This window comes from Cnephaeus nilssonii (genome assembly GCF_951640355.1).
Source record: "Cnephaeus nilssonii genome assembly, chromosome: 8".
NCBI classification, from domain to species: Eukaryota; Metazoa; Chordata; class Mammalia; order Chiroptera; family Vespertilionidae; genus Cnephaeus; species Cnephaeus nilssonii.
Window position 1 is genome coordinate 33509299 of NC_137079.1, and position 25012 is coordinate 33534310.

At 37.2% G+C, this 25012-nt stretch overlaps 1 protein-coding gene across 1 annotated transcript in view; it reads left to right on the plus strand.

The window, feature by feature from the left end:
- NALF1 (NALCN channel auxiliary factor 1) overlaps positions 1 to 24710 on the plus strand; it is a gene marked incomplete at both ends in the record, with an annotated part of 580956 nt that extends 556246 nt beyond the window's left edge. The window contains one exon of the mRNA XM_079779481.1: positions 24421 to 24710. Within this exon, the coding sequence (XP_079635607.1) occupies positions 24421 to 24710 (290 nt within the window). The remainder of the gene's footprint in view (positions 1 to 24420) is intronic.
- Positions 24711 to 25012: the final 302 nt, after the last annotated feature.

Consider the following 25012-nt stretch of genomic DNA (forward strand, 5'->3'; position numbering starts at 1 on the left):
AATCAGTTTTTTAGTGTGGCTTTAAAATTAATAAAGGCAGTTAAAAAAAAAAAAAAACACCAAAAAACAACACAAGAAAAACAGGAGGGAATTAATTTAGGAAGAGCAACATAGATGGAATAAATGAATAACCTCCCCAAATGAAAGCTTGGAAATACAAAACCCAGTTGTATATGAAACTTCTAGGATGCTATTTTGAGACAACATTTTTATTGCCTTTATTACCTTTTGGGTTGCATTACCTTCCAAACGTGATACATTATCCCTTCAGCGACCAATTTGTCCTGTCAAAAGGATGATCAAATCAGGCAGGGAGTCTGAGCACGCTGGCTACCACAGGCTCTGATTCCTCCTGGTAAGGCACGGTCCTGGTGGCTGCACTGTCAAGCCCCTCCTTTACCCAACATGTCACTCTCAGAGGGGGGAAGCTTTGTTGGGGCTGACTCGGAGCATTTGTCACTAGTCAATCTTTCTTTGTGTACGTGGGCTTGGAAAGCCCCAGGAAGTCCAACTTCCTCCTTCCAACTTTGGAAACAAGCATTGCAAGGGAAATTAAAGTAACTCCAACCACAAGGGAAATAATTGTTCCGAGATAGGATCTGTTTCTTATTGCATCATGGATCTTCGTACGGAGATCATGTAAAAATATAGTCTCTTTTTGAACTTTGAAGAGCCAAAGGCTGCTATCTCTGGTCTCTTCTAAAGTCTGATCTATGTGCATGTAAGGCAATAAATCAACATTTCTACCAACAATATTGTATTTTAAAGGTCAGTATTTAGGAACTGGATACAAAGCCAATATAGTTCTTAATAGCTGTCTTTTTTCTTACATGTAATGCCTGCCAATATGTTTGATAGACCTTTTCACTACTTGAGCATTTATTTTAACTGTGCCCCCAACCCCCCCTCACCTTCCCTGCTTTTCTGTTTCTTAGTTTGAAAATAGAGTTGCCGCCTCCATGAATAGGAGCTAAATCATATGACACACCAATGTCGCTGGAACTAAAGTAACTGGTATCAATACACTTGAAATAAATAAATTGTATTTACTTATTTTTGAATTGGCAATCCATGCACATGGCACAAAATTTGAAAGATACCGAAGAGTGAAAATTAAGCCAGCTCTTTCCCCTCTCTAGCAGGCAGTTATTAGTTGGAGACTTACACAATTTAATCAGTTCCTAACTGATGGCTGTTTTGGTGATTTCTTATCTTCAGTTATTAAATTCAGTTTGGCAAAGATTATTTCCTACATGATGTTTTCTGGAGGATAAACACGATATCAAGAAGTGGAAGTGGACTAGCTGGAAGATATTTACCATGCAGCCCATTCTGGGCACGAATAGTGTCCTTCCCTCAAAGTCCAAATGTCCTCAGGAGGGTCCCTAAGCTCCTTCATGAGGCTAGATCTTCTCCTTGTTGCTCCGCCATCCCCCACCCGCCTCACCATTTCCGTTTTGGAATCCAGCACTTCAAATGCCAGCCAATGTGTTAGTTGCCACTGCCTGGCACACGCTCCTCCCTCAAGTCTTCATCTGGTTAATCCTTCAGCAACTGGCATTCCATTACGAGGCCTTCCCGGATGCCCCAGGTCTGGGCAGGGAGCATATAAGACACAGCATCCAGTGCTTCCAGCTGCTTAGCACCGACTGTGCTGCACAGCACTTACTTACAAGGCAGCTGGCCTGCCTCCTCCATCTCACAGGGAGTTGGATTAGGGTGAGCTCTCTGCAGTTTATGGCTGTATCCTCAGTGCCCACAGAAGTGTCTGACACATAGTGCTCAATAAACAAATATGGAATGAATTAATTCATGGGTGACAGCCCAAATGAATCTGTGGCGATCCTTGTTATAAGTGAGAAGAGGCCCTCCAAGGTGGGGGAGAAGTCTGGGGAAGGCAGGGGTGCAGGTGATGCCCTGCAGGGCCGTCAGGTGCCTTCTGCCTGATTCCATCAGCCAGAGATATTAGCATTCACACACACAAAAAAGGTTGACAGTTAGATGCACTGTAACAAAACATCTCCCCTCTGGAGTCAATAAGAATATCAATATTTCATTTTGAAGCCATTTGTCCCTCACATTCCATCCTCCTGTCACATGAATTATATTGACTCATGTTGAATCAAGTTCAGACCATCCTTCTGTGCCTTCCTTACTCACCTGGAATGCTGGGACTTACAAAAAAGCCCAAATAAATGATGTGATATCTTACCTTATGGAATTTACATTTTAAATGGGTTTCCCAAATTGAGTGTCATGGGTCGAGTGTGATCCCTATCCCCCAAATTCATATGCTGACATCCTAACCCCCAGTACCTCATAATGTGATCTAATTTGAAAATTGGGTCTTTATGGAGGCAATTAAGTTAAAATGAGGTCATTAGGGTGGGACCCAATCCAATACTGATTAATGTATATATTGATTTGCTAGGCTGCCATGACAAGATAGCGTGGACTGGGTGGTTTAAACAACATAAATTACTGTCTCCCAGTTCTGGAGGCCAGAAGACCAAGATTAAAGTGTTGGTAGAGTTATTTATCTGGTGGTTCCTCTCCTGTGCCTCCTTCTTGCTGTGTCTCACATGGTCTTCCCTTTGTGTGTGTGCCTTTGGTATCTACATGTTTGCCCAAATTTCGTCTTTCTATGTGGGCACCAATCAGATTGGACTAGGTCCACTCTAAAAACCTCATTTTCCCTCCTTTTATATGGACATCCATCAGATTGGATGAGGATCGACCCTAAATACCTCGTTTTAACTTAATCATTTTTTTAAAAGGCCTCTCTCTAAATATGGTCACATTTTGAGGTACTTTGAGGAAATTAGGGCTTCAATATATCAATTTTAGGGCACACAATTTATCCTCCAACAATGTATTTATAAAAAGGGGAAATTGGGGCATTCAGCCACACACAGAGGGAAGATAATGTGAAGAGACACAGGGGAAAAAATGGCTGTGCATGAACCAACCTTACCAATGTCCTGATCTTTGACTTCCAGCCTCCAGACCATAATATTATAAATTTCTGTTGTTTAAGCCACCCAGTCTGTTGTACTTTGTTACAGCAGCTCTGAGCAATGCCTAACAATTTTGGACTAAAACAAATATATTCTATTTGTGTGTTTAAGCATAGAATAATTTCTAACTCTTCTATGAAGACAAATTCCCCATACTTCAGAAGTTTTAGAGGATTAGAGGAGAGGGAGCAATAAAAAGGAATTATAAGGGCAACAAGAGAGCTCAGTCAAGAGGATTTAGAGGATAATAATTATGTATGGTAATAATGAAGAAGAGAGCATTAACCCATACAGATCATTTTAAATTATAAACTAAAATCATTTTTGTAAATTTCATGACTCCTTTTGAAGACATTTAGAACCACTATCAATTTGCAATGCTGGTTTGTGTGCTGTGTCCAAGTTTTCATGGTTTAATAATTAGAGGATTTTAAGCCTGAGTCGGAAAACCCTTCATCTCAGGAAACTTCAGTTAGTGAAATTTTATTTGGGAAAATCTAACCACTCTGTACTTTCTGCTCAATATTGCTGTGAACTTAAAACTACTCTAAAAAAAAAAATCAAGTCTATTGAACAGAAAGAGGTTTAAAAAAAATCAAGCCAAATAAGCTATCTAGGTAAATTGTCTTTTATTTGGGAATGTGTTTGACCTAGTCATTTCTAGCCTACTCTTGTGGTATTAGAAGGATATAGTTTTATATAACAGTTTTATGAAACTTGTGGGTAGTTTTCAAATTCCAAGTTTTAATCCTTATAAAAAGAATGATTTATTTCTCTGTTCATTTCTATTACTTTTTTTCCACAAAGAGATAACTTTTAAAAGCATGGGGAAACTTTTATCAATAAAAACATCAGATTTATTAAACATCATGAGCTCCATCAATTAGCACTAAAAGAAGCAAATGTGAGTATATAATGAGGGAAAACTCCAGATGTAAAGTCATGGAGTTTTAGAGCCAAAAGGACCCACATTGTTATCCAGCTCTCTTGGGTGGGCTTCACGTTGGCTCCATGGACTATTGGGCCTGGACTGCTAAAGAGAATTGGGATCTCTTGGACTGGTTCATTGGGGATGATAGATATGGTGACCACTTACAAAATGTCTACAGGAATGAAGTAGCAGGCGGGGCTTTCTTGACTCATATTTGTCCAACAGGATACTAACAATTACCTCTAGTACCTAAGAAAACTAAAGATTAGAGAAATTAGGTAGCTTCACGAAGTTCACACGAAGGCCAGCAGTAGAAGCCAATACACATCTGACTTCCTACCTAGCATAGCTTATTGGTATTCTGTACTCTTCACAAGAATTTTTTTTTTGTAACCTCCTCTTAATTGTGACTTTCTCATTTCTCAAGCTTGACTCCAGAGGGTTGTAAATTTTTCTTGCTTTCATTATAAAATGCCTCTATACTACAGAGAAATGTCTAAGAATACAGATGGTAGATGTATATAAAATTTATGTTCTGTATTCTTTCCCCTAGGTATTTTCTCTTGCATGTCCACCCATTCAACAAAAAGTTGCTAAAGACCCCTTGCATTAGTTTTCTATTGCTGCCTGAATAAATTGCCACACACTTAGTGGCTTAAAACAACACAAATGCATTAGCTCCACAGTTCTTTAGGCCATAGGTTGGACATGGATATCACTGGGCTGAAATCAAAGTGCCCACCAGCTGTGTCCCTTCTGGAGGCTCCAGGAGAGGATCTGGTTCCTGGCCATCCAGATTGTTGGCAGAATTCAGTCTCTTTGTGTTGTAGGACCTCCTTTCCTTGCTGGCTGTCCACCGAGGATATCCCCAGCTTCTGGAAGCCACCCACATTCCTTGGCTTGTGGTTCTCTTCCCCCATGTTCAAAGTCAGCAATAGAGGAACAAGTTGTTTGCTCATCACATCTCTCTTACCCAGGATTTGGCCTTCTTCTTCCCTTTTAAAAAGCTCATGTGATTAGATTAGTCTCCTTTCCAAAATCCAAAGTTATCTTATTATAAGTTCAGCTAATAAGCAACCTTAATTCCATCTGCATCCTTAATTCTTGTTTATCATGTTACAAGATATTCACAGGCTCTGGGGATGAGAATGTGGACATCTTGGGGGCCTGTCATTTTGCCTACAATATCTATTATGTACGAGGCATTAAGCTAGATTGTGGTGGTTGACACAAGATTAACAGATTTGGTTCATAACCTAAGAAACACATGTTAATCTGCAGAAATAAATAAATTCTGGACTGGAGGCATTACATGTCAAGTAACAAATATAGAGGAGGAAGGAAACAAATTACTATATCTTTATAACTTTTCTGGGATATAAGTATGGAGAGTGTTGTTATTATCAGAAATCTACAGAAGTGAAAATGGAATACAGAGCAAGTATGTTTTCCCAGGTTTAAACAGATTATTTCCTAAACAAAGATAAATTCCATGTTGAAGATTAAATAGCCTCCAGACTACCTTACTGTGTATATATGTCATGACCATTATTATTATAACTACTCCCTGCATTATTGCTGGCTAGTAATTGTGAGTGATTAGTATGCACAAGACATTCAGCCAAGCACTTAAGTTACATGATCTCATTAAATCTTCACAGTGTCTCTGTGAGGAGAGTGGATGAATTGATGTCTCTTGCAAGTGGAAGAAACCTAACTAAAACTGACTTAAGTAAAAAGAGAATTCATTGGTTCATATAATTGAAATTTCCAGAGATAATTATCAGGATATTTATTAGAGATAGATAGACAGATAGATGATTGATAGATAGATAGATAGATAGATAGATAGATAGATAGATAGATAGATATGTTGACATATGTAGATATACTGACACATAGAAATACATGGGAATATTAGCTATAGATATGGAACTCTTTTTCTAGTTCTAGCTCCAGCTTTAGCTTTAGCTCTTTTTCTCCTCTGAGCTTGACTTCTCTCTTTGTTAGTTGATTTTACTAGCAGCTAAATATTTATGACCTCTCAGTTCTCAGTTTAGAAACTGCAGCGGGAAGAGATCCCCTCGTTCCCAATAATTTTCATTGAAGTCTTGCCTTAAAGCCGCATAGTCTTGACTGAAGTTGCATGCCCACACTTGAGCAATCCCTGTAGGAGGGGAATGGAATGCCCTGTTCAGTTAGGTTAGTCAGGGCCCTTCTGTATGTGGAGCTGCTACACCAGCCCCACCTGCACTGCATCCAACAAGTGGGGGAGGACTATTCTCCCAAATAAAATCTGGGTGCTGTTCCCAAAAGGGACAATAGATGTTCCCTAAACTAATAACAGTTACCCACTATACTACTGCCCCTGTCTCCAACGAGACCAAGAAAGCCCAAGTGAATTTCCCAGCAGGGCTCTGCTGGTAAGTGCCCAGTGACAGCTCAAAGAAGTCTCATCTTAAATATTGGGCTTACTGTTCCTATGCCACCCAATAGTTAAAGAAATGATGCATGTCTTTGACCAGGCGTCCTCAAACTATGGCCCGCGGGCCACATGCGGGTGTTTTTGCCATTTTGTTTTTTTACTTCAAAATAAGATATGTGCAGTGTGCATAGGAATTTGTTCATAGTTTTTTTTAAACTATAGTCCGGCCCTCCAACCGTCTGAGGGACAGTGAACTGGCCCCCTGTTTAAAAAGTTTGAGGACCCCTGTTGTCAATCTAACCATTTTGGTCAAATACAGTAAGGAAAATAAAATGTTATAACTTGAAAAAATATATAAATAAATAAATAGGAAAAAAAACACAGCATGCTTTCTGCAAAGTAATACTTATTGTAATTTTATATTAGTAAATGTTTGCTTAATCATTTTTAAAACATTTAGTATGTGCATATATGCAAAAATAAAATAATAAGAAAAACCACAATCTACTAACAAGGGGAAATCATTTTATACCATGAGTAGTGCTTCAAATTATTAAATATGCTCCTATAGCACAATTTAATATCCTATATAATAAAGAGGTAATATGCAAATTGACCCTCACGCCCTTGCACAAGATGGTCACCACAAGATGGCCGGCAGGGGAAGGTAGTTGTGGGCAATCAGGCCAGGAGGGGAGGGCAGTTGGGGGGAACCAGGACTGCAGGGGAGGGCAGTTAGGGGCAACCAGGCCTGCAGGGGAGGGCAGTTGGGGGCAACCAGGTCGGCAGGGGAGAGCAGTTGGGGGCAATCGGGCTGGCAGGGGAGTAGTTAGGCGTCAATCAGGCTGGCCGGGGTGTGGTTAGGGGGTGATCAGGCTGGCAGGCAGAAGCGGTGACACGAGCTCAGCATTCCACTCCCAGTCCTCTGGTCAGAGACCCCTCAGTGGCCAAGGAGCAGATGCTGGGCTCCCGTTGCCGGGGTGATGCCTCCAGCATCTGCTATGGGTGCCGCCATTTTTGTTGCGGAGTGATGGCTAATTTACATATTACTCTTTTATTATATAGGATTTCTCTCTCTCTTTTTTTAAATCTTCACCCAAGGATATGCTTATTGATTTTTAGAGAGATGGAGGGAGGGTGGAAGAGAGAGAGGGCGGGGGGGAGAGAGAGAGAATGTTTTTATTGATTTCAGAGAGGAAGGGAGAAGGAGAGAGAGAGATAGAAACATCAATGATGAGAGAGAATCATTGATCGGCTGCCTCCTGCACACCCACTACTGGGGATCGAGCCCATAACCAGGCATGTGCCCTTGACTGGAATCGAACCTGGGGCCATTCATTCCACAGCCAACACTCTATCCACTGAGCCAAACCAGCAATGCTAATTCTTAATTTAATACATATTCTTTTCTTCCTTTCTTTCTCTCTCTGTCATTACCCATGAACATTTTCCTTTTCCAGCATCTTTGTTTATTGTAGGAAACAGAATTTTAAAGAATGCAGTTTTACTCACATGGAGTAGAATGGTTGACGTATCAAACACTATAAACGTCAAGTGGAGGGGACCAAGGAGCCCAACTTCTCATTCAACACATTGCTTTATATTGATTTTATTGCCTCTGGGAGACAAATATAAAAAATCCTTTTATTATTCTTCATACATATTTTCTCAGTTTAATAGGTCTTGCTAAATACACACACATATAAATGTAATCAGTGGAAGACAGCAAAGATCTAAACTATTGAAGGAATGACCATATTTGTCATTATAAAGAACAGATATTCCAGGTCTCTCAAATAAGAGTTGTAACTGAGTGTTAAATTCTGTTATTTGTCCAAAAAAAGAGAGACTAATTTCCTTGTTTTGTATCTCTATCACTTTAAACTTATTCTTTGACAAATTAGCAACCATTGTTAGACTCCTTTCATTGTGTGAATACTTGAGTCTTGCTTTTTCGAAGTCAGATGTGAACCAGTAATACCAGAGAGCAACAGTCAGGAAGAAACACATAGAAATAACTTAAGGTGCCATTGGATGAAATGAATCATAATTATACCCCTCTACTTGGTCTTGAAACTAGGAGAATAAACAATTATTATGCTGCTACCTGAGATATTTCCTTTGGCAACTGATGTGCCAGAATCTCATCAGTGGAAAATATGTGTGACTATATGATGCAACTTTGTTTTTAATGGAAGTATGCACTCTAATGAGTGATACTTCAAACGGACCTACATTCCATCCCTCAAACATCTACCTGCCTGCCATTAATGCCACTGCTTCCAATGTTTTTTCTAATTTCTTTTTTTTAAATATTACTTTATTTTCACTTGAATGTCCTACTTCAAATGTCAGAACTACTGGAAATCAGTTCAATTCAAATCTGACAGATAAAGGTGGCTAATCATTCTAGTTAATTTTCTCTTTGTTAGATTTAATATTGACTTTGAAATATTGAGACTGGTTTTCTTATCTGTCCACAAACTGTTCTAGAATATTTTCTTTTCATTAGAGTCAGTGTATTGCCAACTTAAGTTCTGGCATTTGTTTTGAGTAAAAACATTTTGATTCAAATCACAACTGTTTTTGTTCCCATTTAGTGTTTCAAAAACTGGTGCATCAAATTAGGAAAATGATTTTCCCTTAACTCATTGAAAAGAAAGCTTATTTCTGAAGTCAGGGTCTATTTATGAGGTGTTTACATGCCTTGAAGCCATTAATGTGTGTCTACATATGCATGAGTATACACAGACATAGGGACAATTTTGTATGTATTCTGTGATTACAGGGAAAGTCTGGTTTTCTCTTTAGAAAGAAAAGCAGGAAATGTTGTTCGTACTCTAAATACATTGATGGATCAAAGCATTAGCAAAACTGTCTCTTCAATCACAACTCATGGTTTGAGATACTGCAGCCACAGAATTATTTACATAGTTTCCTGTTTTCAAGGATATTTCCTTTACAGACTCATAGTTACCAAGGATTTCTAAATTTAAAAAAAGACTGGGATATATACTAACCAATGACACTGATTTATGATATGTGAACCCCACTGAGCCATTTCCAGAGAAAAGTAACAAAAATAAAGAGAAATAGAACATAATAGGTACTGTTCTTAACAAGGAACATAGTTTTCTTAACATAGCTTCTTGAGCAATGATGCTGAACTCACTATAATATAGTGACTATATTGCTCAACAGGAAGTCACAGAAACATCCCAGGAGAGATATCCAATTTTTTCACATCCTCCTGTAATATAGATTCATATGACACGCTTTCACAAATTTCTGTGAATTCTTGAATGTACTTTGTGAAATTCCTTTAAATACTCTTCCTCCTTGTGAGAGCAATCCAACCGGAAAAGTGAAAGCAACTTGCAACAATACTTTGTTCCTAGTGATGGAAGAGAAGGAGTTGAGCTTTTTATTCCTTTTGCATGTGACTTTTACCAGATCCACCTGGAGCCCCTGGTACATGGTAGCTTATCAGAACAGGAAGAAGGATGAGTCTTTCTGTCCACCAGTACTCAGTGCTTGAACTTTGCATTGTTTTGATGCTCGGTGCAGATGCAAACAGCTGCACTCCAGTGCCTAACCTCTCTTCCAGTAATCGCTATGGCTTTCCTCCACACCACCCTATAAAGTCTTCATGAAGGCAACCACTAAAGGATTCATTAGGGAAAATTAAATGATATATTTGGTGAGTGTGTATTTTCTTTGTTCATTAACTGTTTTCTAGTTCCTTACAATACATTTTTCATAATAAAAAAAATCACTGTAAGCATTTAGGGGAAAACAACAATGTGAAATATGATATTTAACAGCATTTGCTAGTTTTCTGTTTAAACTGTATTTTCTCTGGCTGCAGACAGTCTTTGTTCCAGTAAAATCCTGGAAAACTTTAGGACTCTTTGTTGAGGAAATTCTCTGCTTAGCTTCAAGATATTTCAAATACCCAATGTATCAATCAACTTAGCAAAGGTTTTAAAGAATGAGTGAACTCTCTGTAGAATATCTCTGCCATTTTAATGTGGGCATTTGATTTTAAGTTTAATTAGTATCATTTTCAGTTTTTAGAGCAATCTATAATCTATATAATGTATAGTTAGCGTTCAGCTCTGACAGGCCTTTATGCAGCCACGTATTTATTTGTATGGCCTGTTCTTGAGAGTCTGTGTCATTTTTCTCTGTGATATGTGTACTTACAGTTTACCATTAGGTTACATTGATTTGTTTTGTTATCTAATGTATTCAATTGAAACATTCTCTTATAACTCAAGGTATTAGTGCATGCATTATTCCTTAGTCCCTTCCCCTCATTAAGCAAATACTTATGTTCTTTTGGAGATAAGCAGCCTGCTAGGTGTTTAGAGTATCAGCATGGAGGGAATAAATGATCCTTACTCTCAACAATGTCAATTAGAAGAAAAACAATATAATGTTATTAATATTAGTTAGATGTAAAAGTGATGCTAGACTTTATTCATCATACATATCTGATATACCTGCTCCTACACCACTAAGAAAAAAAACGAATCCTTTAAAATATATACATTAATTACTTAAAATTTTCCCTTGCTTAAAAATAATACTCTATAAATATATAAACATTCATAAGTCTAATTCTTTTTGCAGATGGTAACTATGATTTGGAAATTGTTTTCTATGTGTGTTTTTTACATGACCTCTAATTTTATATTGTTTTACCAGCTCAATTATAAAATAACTCTAGAAAATTAGCAAATTCTCTAGAGATCATTATTTTATTATCTTTACCTTTAAAAAATAGTGGACACAATTTGGATGCCAGTGCTGATTTTGTATTTCTGTAAGTTATTTCTAAATAAATCCTAATTTATAATCATGTGAAATCACTACTGTAGCAAATATAAAATGAAAAGTTATTAAAGTCAAAACACTAATTTCAAAAACTGTTTCTGCAACACTAATAATTTACAGAAAAAGAAAAATTGTCTTGATACTGAGTATGAGTGTGACTTCTGGTTCAAATAGGCAAGCTGAAGTCAAAATTTTACTTCTGAACTGTCTCTAAACCTATGGAAATTGAAGTAAAAACTATAAAATAAGATACATTCAAAAGGTAATGAAACCTAGAAAATTATATGTTATTAAAACAGACTAAAATTTTATATATATATGAGAAAAGGCAGATGCACCATTTAGAATACTGCCAGAATTGGGAGAGCCTTCAGAGCAGGCTCTAAAACAGATCTCAGCAGAGGTGAGAACTGTTCTTCTAATAGGATCCTTTGATGATCTTGGTTTTGTTTATGGAGAGTACAGAGAGAAGCAGAATAAAAACACCAGAAATTCCCTGAGGATGAAAGACTATTGGCGGAAATATGGTCATTCCCATTCCTATCTATGTAATGGTGGTGTTTGCCCACAAATACCATTATCTGCTTTCTAAAGACATTGAGTGAGCTATTGAGATGGATGTGAGCAAGCCTTCACAGGAAGGACTTTTGGGAGTCAGAGGGAAGGAGCTGCAATTTGTCTAATTGATCTCCATGCACTCATCCTATGAAGAATTGTGTCTCCTGGACAAACTTGAAATTAAAGGTGACAAGAGTGTAAAATGTTAAGTGGAAGGATCAGTATCCACTGACTGTAAACCTGATGGGGGAAAAACAAAACAAAACAAAAAAGAAAACAAAAGTGGAAGTGGAGGAAATGATAATTATCAAAGCATTCCTTGAAGGAAAATCATGGTTTCAGATTAGAAGGGTCTAGCAAAAGAAGCTACATATAGACATATCTTTTTCAAATTTTAGAATACAACAGATATATGAAGTATTCAAAGAGATTTCATAGAGGATAAGAAACTTAAGCCCTCATGAAATGAGGAGAGTGTGGATATCAGTGTGGTAGGCAGGATTTTGACCCCCAAGCTCTCCATTGATGTTATGCCTATAAATCTGCTACATTACATGGCAAAGGGGACTTTGCACATGGGATTAATCTACTAATCAGCTTACCTTAAAATAGGGAGATTATCCTGGATCATCCAAGTGGACCCAGTATAATCACAGAACACAGAAGGGTTGGCCACAAAGATGAAGTCGATCTGAGAAATAGAATCATGGGAAGAACTCACCCACTGTTGCTAGATTTTAAGATGGAGAAAAGGGCCATGAGCCAGGGAATTCAGGTAGCCTCCAGAAGCTAAGAATCTCCAGTCAACAGCCAGCAAGAAAACAGAAATCTCACTTCCACAACTGCATGAAACTGTATTCTGTTACTCATTATCAACCTTAATAATCAAGGCCAATACCCTCATTTCAGCCTCAGGACACAGAGTAGAGAAACCAATCGAACCAACCCAGGCTTCTGACCTACAGAACTGTGAGATAATAAATGGGTGTCATTTTAAGGCACTGTATCTGTGACTATTTTTTACAGCAGCTATAGAAAATGGATATAGATTTTGGTACTAGAAGTTGAGTGCTGTTGTAACAATTGTCTAGAAATATAGAAGTGCTGTGCTAGTAGGCAGTGGGGAAAGATGGAAGAATTTTGAGAGGCATGATAGAAAAAGCCCAGATTGCCTTGCATAGGATGCTAGTAGAAATAGGGGTTGTAGAGGCTGTGGATAAGGGCTCAGAAAGAAATGAGAAATGTGTTTATAGAAATTGGAAACATGATATATTGTATGAGAAAGCTTAGCAGGATTGTGTCCTGCAGTTACATGGAAAGCAGAAATGGTTAAAGTGGTGAAGTTGGCTCTATAAGCTAAGGGGATTTCCCAGCAAAATGTTTAAGGTGTTACCTGGTTTCTTCTTACTGCCTATACTAAAACACAAAAATAGGAAAATAAATTCAGAAAACTGAAACAATAAGAATCCATGATTGATGATTTGGAAAAATTACAGTCTACCAAGACAGTGAGAGATTTAAAACATTGCGGTCAGAAAAGCATATTCTAGAGAAAACAAAACACTGGAGGGTGTGGCTGTACCACCATTCTGACGCCTCGGAAAGCTTGCAAGGTCAGAGTATTCAGTTACACAAAAGGCTTCTGAAGAGATTAAAGATCCCCTCAGCCATCTGAGCAATAGCCAAAAATAGAGAAACTATTATCTAGGAAAGATCCGTGGAGGAGCTTCTTATCAAATGGAGTGAATCCCTGTGACACAGATAAGATTCTCACAAAGTTGTTGAGAACGTTAGACCAGCAAAAATACTGCCAGCTTGGACTAAAAGGGACAGAGACGGGGTGAAATGAAGAAATGCTGGCTATTGGACGCCTTCCTTCTAAATTATTTGGCAAGAAACATGCTCATGAAATTACTCAACTGCAAACGTATACTCCTGTTCATAAAAAAAAGAAGGGTAGATCAGAGGGGGCAAAGCGTGGAACCCAGAGGGTGGAGCTGAGAACCACAGAGGATTTTTCCCAGGTCTGGAAACCTAATGGAGTTAGTGCAGGTGGATTTCAAATTTGAATTGGACCCGTTTTTTTCTTCCATTTTCTCCCTTTTGAAGCAGAATATCTGTAATTATTAGTTTACACCTGTCTCACCATTGTACGTTGGGAACATAACTTGCTTTCTAGTTTCACAGATGGAAAGAAATTTTATCCCTGGATGGATTATGCCCAGATCACATCCATGCCTAATTTAGATGATTTAGATAATGAGATTGGGGGGGGGGGGATTTAAAACTGATGAGATTTAGAGATTTCTGCACTTTGAGTTGATGCTGCATTGGGTGGAGACTTTGGGGACCTTGGATAGGGTGACTGTGTTTTGCATGTGGCATGAATGTGAATCTTTGGGGGCCAGAGGGACTGAATAATGCCGCCTTCAAAAGACAACCATGGCCTAATTCCCAGAACCAGTAAATGTATTACATAGCAAAAGGGGCTTTGTAGATATGATTAAGATTATAGACCTTGAGATGGGGAAATTATCTTGGATTATCTGCCTTGGCCCAATCTAAATGCATGGGCCCTGAAAAACACGGAATGCAGAAGAGTCAATCAGAGAGACACCATATAAGAGACCGGAAAGATATGGCAGAAGGAGAGATTGGAGAGACTGGAAGAATGAGAAAGATTCTGTGGCCATTGCTGCATTTGAAGGTCGAGAAAGGGCCATAATCTAAGGAGTGGGGACAGATGAGTTCTAGAAGTTGAGAACAAACCCAGCCAACAGCATACAAGGGAATCGGAACCTCAGTCCTGCACACCCAGAGAACCAAATTCTGCTAACAAACTGAATGAGCTTTGAAGCAAATCTTCCTTATAAGCTCTAGAAAAGAACTCAGCCCTGCCAACATCTTGATTTTGGACTTGTGAACACAGAGCAGAGAAACCAGTCAACCCTTCTAACTTCTGATATACAGAACTGTGATTAAATAAGTTCATGGTGTTTTAAGCTGCTAAATTTGTAGTAATTTGTTACAATATCAATAAGAATTTCACACACAACACTGGATACTAAGACACAGTGAAGTTGTGTTGCCAACATTATTAGAAAAAAAAGATTTTGAATGTAGGATGTGATGCCCAGGAGAAATATCTTTTAAACAGAATAAAGTTTGTTAAAATTAAATATATATACTCTTGAAAGTTTACCTTCCATACATCACATCTGAAAAGCTGAAGTTTTACTGTAGAACAAAAAAGTAACAGAAGAAATAGGATAATATAGAGTCTCCATGTTGATGATACAGTAATAATAAATTATAAGATAATATCTGTGCAACAAAAGTAAACTGTTCATATTACAACATTGAACTTGGTATAGTTATAAATCTGGGTAAGTTAGTGATATAAGGATGATGGTATACTATTTTTTCTGATTACTTGAAAAATAAAAAACAATTCAAATATAAAGCTACCAAAATTTTCATAAATTTTATGAACTGGTAAGTATAAAAAGTGATCTTCTATTTTGCCTAATACAGGGGTGGGTAAAAGTAGGTTTATAGTTGTGAGTATGTGAAACAGAGTTTATTCTTGTGTTATTACTTATTAACCAGTGTTTTATTTTCCATACAAACAGCTGTAAATCTACTTTTCCCCATGCCTATATTTAAAATACTTTGAATAACTTTGTAATTAAATGGGATTAAATTAAATCTAAGGACTTTTATTTTTTACTTTCAATTTTTAAATTTAACATGTGGAACAAAAAAAACAGGAAAATGTAAATGTAGTTTTAGAACAAAAGCAATGACTGGCCAACTTTGGGGAATAATAGGGTAAGACATAATTATAGTGACATGAATTTACTCAGCTATCTCAGTTGAGAATAATTAGCTATGATCTAAAAATCACTGGAATAAGAAATAGTTGCATGAATATATTGTTTAGAATTATGAAGGTAATCACTCCCAACATAAAAACAAACAAGAAGCAAAAACAAAAAACATCCAAAGGTCATATTGGATTATGGCCCCAAAATGACCTCAACTTAACTTGATTAAGTCATTTAAGACTATTTCCAAATAAAGTCATCTTCTATGGTACTAGGACTTAGGTTTTTAAGAATCCTTTTGGAGGACTTGATTCAGCCTTTAACACACATAAATGAAATATGGAACCTAATAAAAGAAGGGAGACAGAGTTTGAGAGGCAGAATAGCATACACTTGAGAAAAGTTACTACAAGGATAAACTTATCATCATATCCTCTCAGTAAAATTCAGTATATAAGGACCTTTTAAAATATGGAGAGAAGAGTGAATGGGAATTTGGCTGGGAAGTAGGAAAACATAACAATGGATTTAGATTAAAAAATAAAATATTTCAGGACAATAAAAACTGAAAATCTATATACATGTACAATATCAACCATAGAGAAGTTGGGAAAAGCAAAGTGGCAGATAAGCTTGAAGAATGCAAAGGCAAAGTTCAAGGTGGAAATGAAGAATATAAAAATGATGACAGGGGATGTGATAAATTGAAAACATACAAAACATGAAACTGAAGAAAGGAAGAATCAAAGATATATGAGGAAATACCTTGAGTTTAAGGACACTCTGTTGACAGATAAAAGTGCTTCTCCTCATTCTGCCAAAATTAAGGAAATTATATCAAATTGAAAACGTTCTTAAATTTTGAAAATGAAGAAAATATCCTGCAAGTTGCAAGGGGAAAATATCACATTTGACTAGGAAGAAAAATACTGAGGTCACACTTTTCTTTCCAAGAGAAATATTCGCAGCTTTGTTTGTTATATGGAATCTCTCTTGAGGGTAGCTGGTTGGACAAGAAAAACAAATCAAGTAGATCTGCTTCCCTAGAAGTATGTTATTGGAACCCAGCAATCCAGACCAAGAGAGCAAAGCAATGAAGTCATGTATGCACATATACTTGAAAAAGCAGCAAAGATTTGCCTGCAAAGGGTTGGGGGGTGTGCAGTAGGCAACAGATTAATTACAGTGCAATGTTTGCCACTCAGGTGAAGCACACCCTACTCCGTGTTATGCTATAATGCTGTTCTTTATATTGCCTGGCATGCTCTTGATCTTGTATTTCATTAAATAGGCTGGAATTTTTCTAATATTCTTCCCACCACCTGTTTTTTGTTGTTGTTTTTCACATAACTTAGCTCCAGTGGATTTCTGTTAATTGCAAATAAATAATCCCTGAATTGAGATTGGTATAAAACAATATGCAAATATTTTTAATAATCACTGGGATGGCAGACATAAAATGGTAGTAATTTGACAATAAATAAGTATAAAACATCTGATTATAGACAAAAGAGGTTGTGGGACAAGGAGTTGAAGGAAGTAAAAATTTAATTTCCTTATTAATTAGGTACATGTAGGTTCGAATGGATGTAATTTTTAAAAATATAAGTTCTAATAAAATTAATAACAGCATACATTTAACAAATTATGAAAATATGAATCTAAATATGCTCACACAGTATATGATGGAAAGCAAAGGGAATGATATAGAAACTTTTTAAAAATGTTTGGAAATGTTATTATCTACTGAAAGCAAGACCAAGCACTTCAAATCCAAAATAAATGTAAATTAATTAAAATCTCCTTTTCAATCATTGTGAAACTCATAGATGTAGAACATGATAGACAGAAAAGTATAAAGAGACCAATAAAGATTAAAACAATGAAACTTCAGAAAAAGAAATGAAAAAAAATTCATTTTGCAGTGGCAACAGAAAGAATAAAATACCTAGGAATAAGCTTAACAAAGAAAGTAAAGGACCTATATACTGAAAATGACAAAGCATTATTAAAAGAGATTGAAAAATACACAACAAAATGGAAAGATATCCTGTGTTTATGGATATCCAACATAGTTAAAATGGCCATATTATTGAAAGCAATATACAGATTTTATGCAATCCCCATCAAAATCCCAGTGTCATTTTTTAGTTAAATAGAACCAAAAAAAATCATCACATTTTTGTGGAACCACAAAAGTCCCCAAATAGACAAAACAATCCTGAGAAAAAAGAAGCCCAAGTTATCACACTACCTGACTTCAAATTATACTATAGAGCTACAATAATCAAAACAACAAGGTATTGGCAGAAAAACAGACACACAGACCAATGAAACAGAATTGAGAGCCCAGAAATAAAACCAAATGTATATGTGCAAATAAGTTTTGACAAAGGAGCCAAAAACATATAGTGGAAAAAATAAAGCCTCTTCAATAAATGGTGCTGGGAAAACTGGAAAGGCACATGCACAAGGACGAAACTAGATTACAGTTTGTCCCCACATAAAAATAATAATTCAAAATCTTTGTATCATATGCAAATGTTATGTATGTGTATATATGTTTGTATTATTCTTTTAAATGGTGAAAATAAATTCCAACTGTTTTTGTTTTTTTTTTTCTTATCCTAACAAATTCACATTTGGGGTGATTTTCCTCCTCTTTTTACTTCACTGTTTTCTAAACTTTTGGATTCAAAAAATATATTAAAGTAGTTACTAGTACAAATATTTGAAAAATTAGTCTCATAACTCCATGGATTTAAAGATGATAAAAGGTAAATTGCTGGGATAATGAAGGATTATATTTAAATAATATCATGTGTTTATTCTAAGGATTTCCTGAAAATATTTGGCTTCCCTGTACTTAACTAATATTTATAATGACCATAGTAGAATAGAGTAATTGTGCTGAGCGGTGAAAAACAAGGTGTTTCTGTGAGTGGGTTAGACTAATTGAAATCAGCAAAAGAATTTTAATTATATGTATTTTAACCCCCTTCCTAATTTATAATGGGAATAATTAAAATATTATGTGAGATTTTACTATCCTCCAGGTACTATTTTCAATAGTTTATATGTATTTTTTAATCCTCAAAAAACTCCATGAGGTTGGTATTATAAGATTGAGCAATAATTTCTATAATTATTCTTATTTAATGTCAAATAGCAGGTAATGATTCATTATATATTGCAAATAGAACATTTTGTAAGCAAAATATATCAGAACAGCGTTTCATGAACTGAAAATGTGCTTTTCTTTTCTAACCCTAATCACTTAGATATTTGTGCAATGTGATCATAGTTTAAGAAATTATTATTTCCATTTGGAAATATGTTCTTATAGTTCCTCTGAGTGATGAGAAGAGTTAGCCACTATAGGTAGGCTTCCCCGGGAAGCATGTCTGTGTGCAAATGGTTTACTGGGGTGGACACTGGGAACTACACTTGTGAGGAAGTCAGAGAAGGAGGATTCGGAAGAGGGAAAGGTCTGAGGCTGGACAATTCACCATAGCTAAGATTTGGAAACAGCCTAGGTGCCCGTCAGCAGATGACTGGATCAGAAAACTGTGGTACATCTACACAATGGAATACTATGCTGCCATAAAAAAGAAGGAATTCTCATCATTTGCAGCAACCTGGATGGAATTGGAGAACATTATGTTAAGTGAAATAAGTCAGTCAATGAAAGAAAAATACCACATGATCTCACTCATTTATGGATAATAAAGAACATTATAAACTCGAACAAAAAGATAGATACAGAGACAGTAAAGCATCAAACAGACTGTCAAATTACAGGGGGAAGGTTAGGGAGAGGTGGGGGAGATAAGAGATCAATCAAAAGACTTGTATGCATGCATATAAGCATAACCAATGGATGCAAAACTCTGGGGGGTGAGGGCATATATGGGAGTGGGGTGGGGGGCAATGGTAAGATATGTACACATATAATACCTCAATAAAAAATTGAAAAAAAAAAAAGAAAGGTCTGAGGCTGGGATGGCCCTTCACAGATTCCCTGATTCTTGAAGGCAGCTGCCCAGGGTCCCAGAAACTTTAGGTAAGGCTCATCCACAGGTGGTTTCTGGGGAGACACTGAGGTGGGATCTAGTTGCCTACAGCATTCCCAGATGGAAGGGCAAGTGTCCATGTCCTGGGGGACCTCTGGGTGATGCACCCCACCGTCCATCACATAAAGCAAGAAACACTGAACTTAGCAGGCTGTATGTCCTGTTTATTCATAAATGTATCTAACAGAGAAACAGACATCTGTCAGAGTTCAAGACAGAGCTGAATGATATAGAGAAAAAAGCAGTGCCATTTTCTAGGCAAACCAAAAAGAAAATAAATTGGTTTGAGGCATAAATCCAAAAGAATAGAAAAAATAGATAAGGAGACAGTAATCAAAAACCTCTTAGAAACAAGAAAGAACATTAATGTGTGCTCAAGGTTTTGCTGAGGGCTAGAAACAGCAGAGAGGAAACCAAGCGTCAACCAGATTTATAGACTGCACATCTGTAATTCCCAGACTCCCTCCAGGCATAAGAATTGACAGTGGAAGACATTTGGAGAAGGCAACAAAATATGTTTAAGAAGCTGTTAGATCTCCATAGCCCATGCCCACCTCTCCAACCTAGCAATTTCCCCTCCCTCACCATAGAGAAAAGACTTGGAATATTTGTGTGTGGGGTGGGAACTATATTTTCCGAGATGACTGCAGAGCATTATTGTCCTGGGTGACACCAGGAGGAGTTCAGGTAGGGGCCCCAAATGGGGATTAAGTGAGTGCTGCATACATACTGAAGGCTGAGATTCTCCCCCAGCCCCTACCCCATCCCAGCGCCTTCTCCCATCTAGCTCTCAGGAAACTGGCTGCCCAGCTTTCGCACTCCTGAACAGATATTGGATATTTTCTGGGTAACCCAAACAACCTAAGGAAGTCATTTAAAAAATGTCTCCATCAGAACAGTTGAGGCAGGTCATCCTACAGTGTAGCTCACAGCTCACAATCCTTTTTAGGTGCTGAGATCCCAATATTTTTTCATGTAGGCAGACAATCTAGAATGTGTAGGCTTCCTATGTAAAAAATCAAAAAGAGACAGAGAGAGAGAGAGAGAGAGAGAGAGAGAGAGAGAGAGAGAGAGAGAGAGAAATACCAACCAAGTGATTTGGAGAAAACAGAGCCTATGCAGAGAGGAAATAAAACATGAGAAATAAAATAGCTGCAAATATCTGCTAGCAATAAAAGAATATATTACAACTATGAAATGAGAACACTTAAAAAATAACACTGAGAGTACATAAAAGTGCTCATGGAAATTAAAATATGGTAGGGAAAAAAAAGAGAGAAAGCAAATGAAATTATTATAGGATAAAGCTCACCAAATCCTCTAGAAAACAGAGCAAGGGATGAAGTGATATCAAATAGGAGAGATGAGATAAGAAAATTAAAGGACAGGTCCCAGAGGTCCAACAACTTAATGTGGGAGTGATGCTCGAGTACATTTGAAGGATATGATTTTCTAAACCAGAATCCCATACTCAGCCAAACAATCAATTAAATATGCTGCAAAATAAACACATTTTTAGGCATACAGCATCTTAGACATTTACTCCCATGAGCTTTTCCTTATGACGATACTAGATGACATGGTCCACCAAATTGAAAAAGGAGGCAGAGGATATAGGAAATAGGGAGTCCAGAGGAGAGAGGCAGCAAGCATCCCAAGAGGATGCTTCATTAGGGTTTTCAGGCTGGTAGTTATGTACCAGGCATAAAAATCAACCAGTCCAGATGGTAGGCTCCAGGAGATATTTCTTCAGGAAGATAAAACCGATAGAACATCTGACTCAACTGAAATAACTGGTAAAATATTTGGGATTGAATTAATAAGTACATAGAAAACTGTAAGATATTTACTCCAGGAAAAAAAGTGGTTTAATAATGGGAAACTAAAGTTTACTACTTGGCTGAATTAGCATTGTTTTTACAACATCCTAATAAAGCAAAGAATGAACACTGAACTCACTACCAGGGCGGAATGGGGATGGTGGTGGTATGGTGGGGATCATATAAGCTGGAGGAAGCAGGAGAATGAATGTTTTATCCTCACATTCAAAATGAAAACTCAATAAAAGCACAAAGCAGGCTATTTACAATATGGCGATAAATACAGAGACCCTAAAAGAGTTGCAATTGCCTCTAAGAAGAAATAATTCAGGATGGGGGGAGGAATTTTTTTATTATTTTGTAAGAAGTCTTATGGAATTATTTGGTTGTTAAAATACATGCATGTATAACTCTGAATAAAAACTCAAATTACAAGATGCACAGGGGAAATAGAGTATTCATTTTGTCTGTCAAAAAGAAGAATACATGTGTTTGTTTGAATGAACATCTTTACTTTTCTGAAATGACTTTACTGATAATTATAAATCAGCAATCTAGCTATTGAGCTAACTTGGAAGACCTTCTTATTGGGATGACATTATTAAACATTTTCTGACTATGAACATTCTAAAACGTTGATCTAAATGACATTTAGATTTCTAGTCTTATCATCTTAACTGTAAACTCTCCTCTGTATAGAATATAATTTTGGAAAACTTACACTTCAATAAATGATTAGTCTTACCAGTAGTTATATGATATAAGAAAATATCATACAATAAAAATGTCGCAGCTGCAGACCTCATTAATTCAGTTTTTTTTCCATATTCTATCTAGGCGAAGGTGAAGTTTACCTTTGAATGCCTAAGAAGAAATGAATATTGTAAGCATCATTATAAGGATATATTGGTCATTTCTTTCAAAGAAACTGAAGTTTGCAGTGTATAATATATCATTTAATAGATTATTTTTATTAAATAAATATATATTGAGTTTATTCATGTAATAAATGCTCATCAAGTATCTGTTTTGCTCAGGTCTTCTGCAATCCATTGGGAACGCAAAGCTGAAAATATATAGTTCTTGCTTTTAAGTTGACAGATGAGTAAGGAAATTGACATGAAAATGAGCAATTGAGAGTAAAAGAACTAATAATAATTGCTCTCTTGAAGATACACAAGATGCACTCACAGCCCAGGCATGTGTGTGCAGGCTTCACACAGGGATTTCCTGTGAGCTGAACTTGAAGAAAAAAATGAGAATAGGTGTATGAGTTGATGGAGAATATACCAGGAAGGAAAGCAGCCTGGACAATGATACAGACTTGGGTGAAAGTACCACGTGTTCTGAAAAGAGCCGGGAGGGGTTCAGGATAGCTGGAACAGTGAGCGATGAGTCTGGAGAGAGAGGAAAGGATATTTTAGATTGTATTATTTATGTGGAGTCATGAGACACTATTAATTGCTATTATTATTAATGGTAGCCAGTTTTTAAAGCATATTTATGTGATAGGCACTGAGCCAAGCACTTTACATACAAAATCTAATTTAATCCTTCCAATTGCTCCATGCTTAGTTTTCAGTTTTTAAGCTTGAGTGTAATATAATGAAATTTGTGTAGAAACTTCATTCTATCAGTTTGAGACAGTGTTTCAGTCCAGTGAAAAAAATGGTTTATGCAACTATATAAAACATGACATATGTATAATATAGCAAGAAACAATGTTGAAAGATAATGATTAGCCAGTTATTTTATTCTTTCTTTTTTTCACCCTCACTTGAGGTTATGTTTTATGGATTTTAGAGAAGAAGAGAGAGAAACATTGATGTGAGGGAAACATTGATCAGTTGCCTCCCGTAGGCATCCCACCTGGAGATGGAACCCACAACCTAGGCGTGCCCTGACCAGGAGTCAAACACACAACCATTTTCTAGTGTATGGAATGATGCCTCAACCAACTGAGCCACTGGCTAGGCCACCAGTTGTTTTATTCTTTTCACCACTTTGAAAGTTTCAGAACTACCCATCTATCAATTGTAAAATAAGAACAATGTGTAGTTTTAAAAGAAGAAGGAAAAGGGGAAGGGAGCAAGAGAAGAAGCTTTCCAGGAGGGAATAAAAAAGAGAGAAAGAGTGCGAGAGTGAGGGTGTGAGATGGACAGGCATTCGCTGAAAGGCAATGCTGAGGGAGGATAGTTTTTGGAAGTGGAGAAAACCAAGAGCAGAGAGTGTCTCCTCCTGTAGTGGTCTAGGCGAAAGATACGCTTACATTATTTATTTCATTTAAGCCTCAAATGGTCCCATTAGGCAGTCATCAATAGAATAGCATATGGAAGAATAAAAGAAACATTTAGAAAATAAATCAAAAGGAAATGGTCACCCATTGGATGTGTAGATAGTTATGCCTATTCTCTATCTGTCCCCCAAGACAGGGGGATAGAAGAAATGGTGAGGTGCAGGAGAGGAAGCCATTAGGAAACATGGTTCCTATAGCTATGATATTTTGATTGGTTAGTTATTTCATTTAGCACAACTAGTTGATGTTGCTTTAGCAATTGCATTAATTAGTCATGTTCCTGTTAAAGAAAAAGGATGGTTGCATGTCCTTGGTCACCAAGTTGATCCAGAACCTCAGGTTCTGATTTGGACCTAATAACATCTTTCATTCTGTATTCATCACAACCCAGAACTTTCATGGAATGACCACCAGGAATATAAAAAGAACACAGTGAGGAACTTAAAAGGGCTGGCTTGAGAGAATGGTTGACCATTTATCCAGACTGTCTTAACTTTCCTTCCCTTTACAAAATGTTGCATTGCTTGTATGATTTTTGTGTGGATCAGAACGCTGAAGTAACAGCTTCTCTCTACTATGAGCTCCTTCCCACGTCTTCCTTCCCTGTTAACCGTCCACTGTCTTCATCCTGCAGGGCTCTACGAGACCTTTCTAACCAATGATGAACCAGAATGCTGTGACGTCAGGAGACAGGAGCAAAAAAACAACCCATCCAAAGGGACGGTGGAAAACAGTGGCTCCTGTCACAGGACGTCGCTCACAGTTTCCTCAGCAACAAGACTGTGCAACAGCAGACTCAAACTGTGTGTTCTGGTACTGATTCTCTTACATACAGTGCTCACAGCCTCAGCTGCACAGAACACCACGGCGCTGAGCTTTGGAGGCATCAACACGCTGGAGGAAAGCTCGGCCAATGAGGAGTAACAGTGGAAGGACAGAGTGTCACCACCAAGTGTCACCAGAGCAGCCCTGGCCCACCATGAAAACGCAACTGGTCAGATGTCACAGAGACTGGGTGCTTTTACCCTCCAATCACTTCTTGCAGGGCCTGTAGGGTAACACTGAAAAAGATGGGCCTGAATCCAAACAAGGACACAAACACAGCTTTTTATTGACTGAAAGGCTGCCAAGTGACTTCTATTTCTCACACCATTTTATACACTGTGTTTTAATGTTTGGACGTTTAATTTGCTTTGGTTTTGGTTTGGGTTGATTTCGTTTGTTTG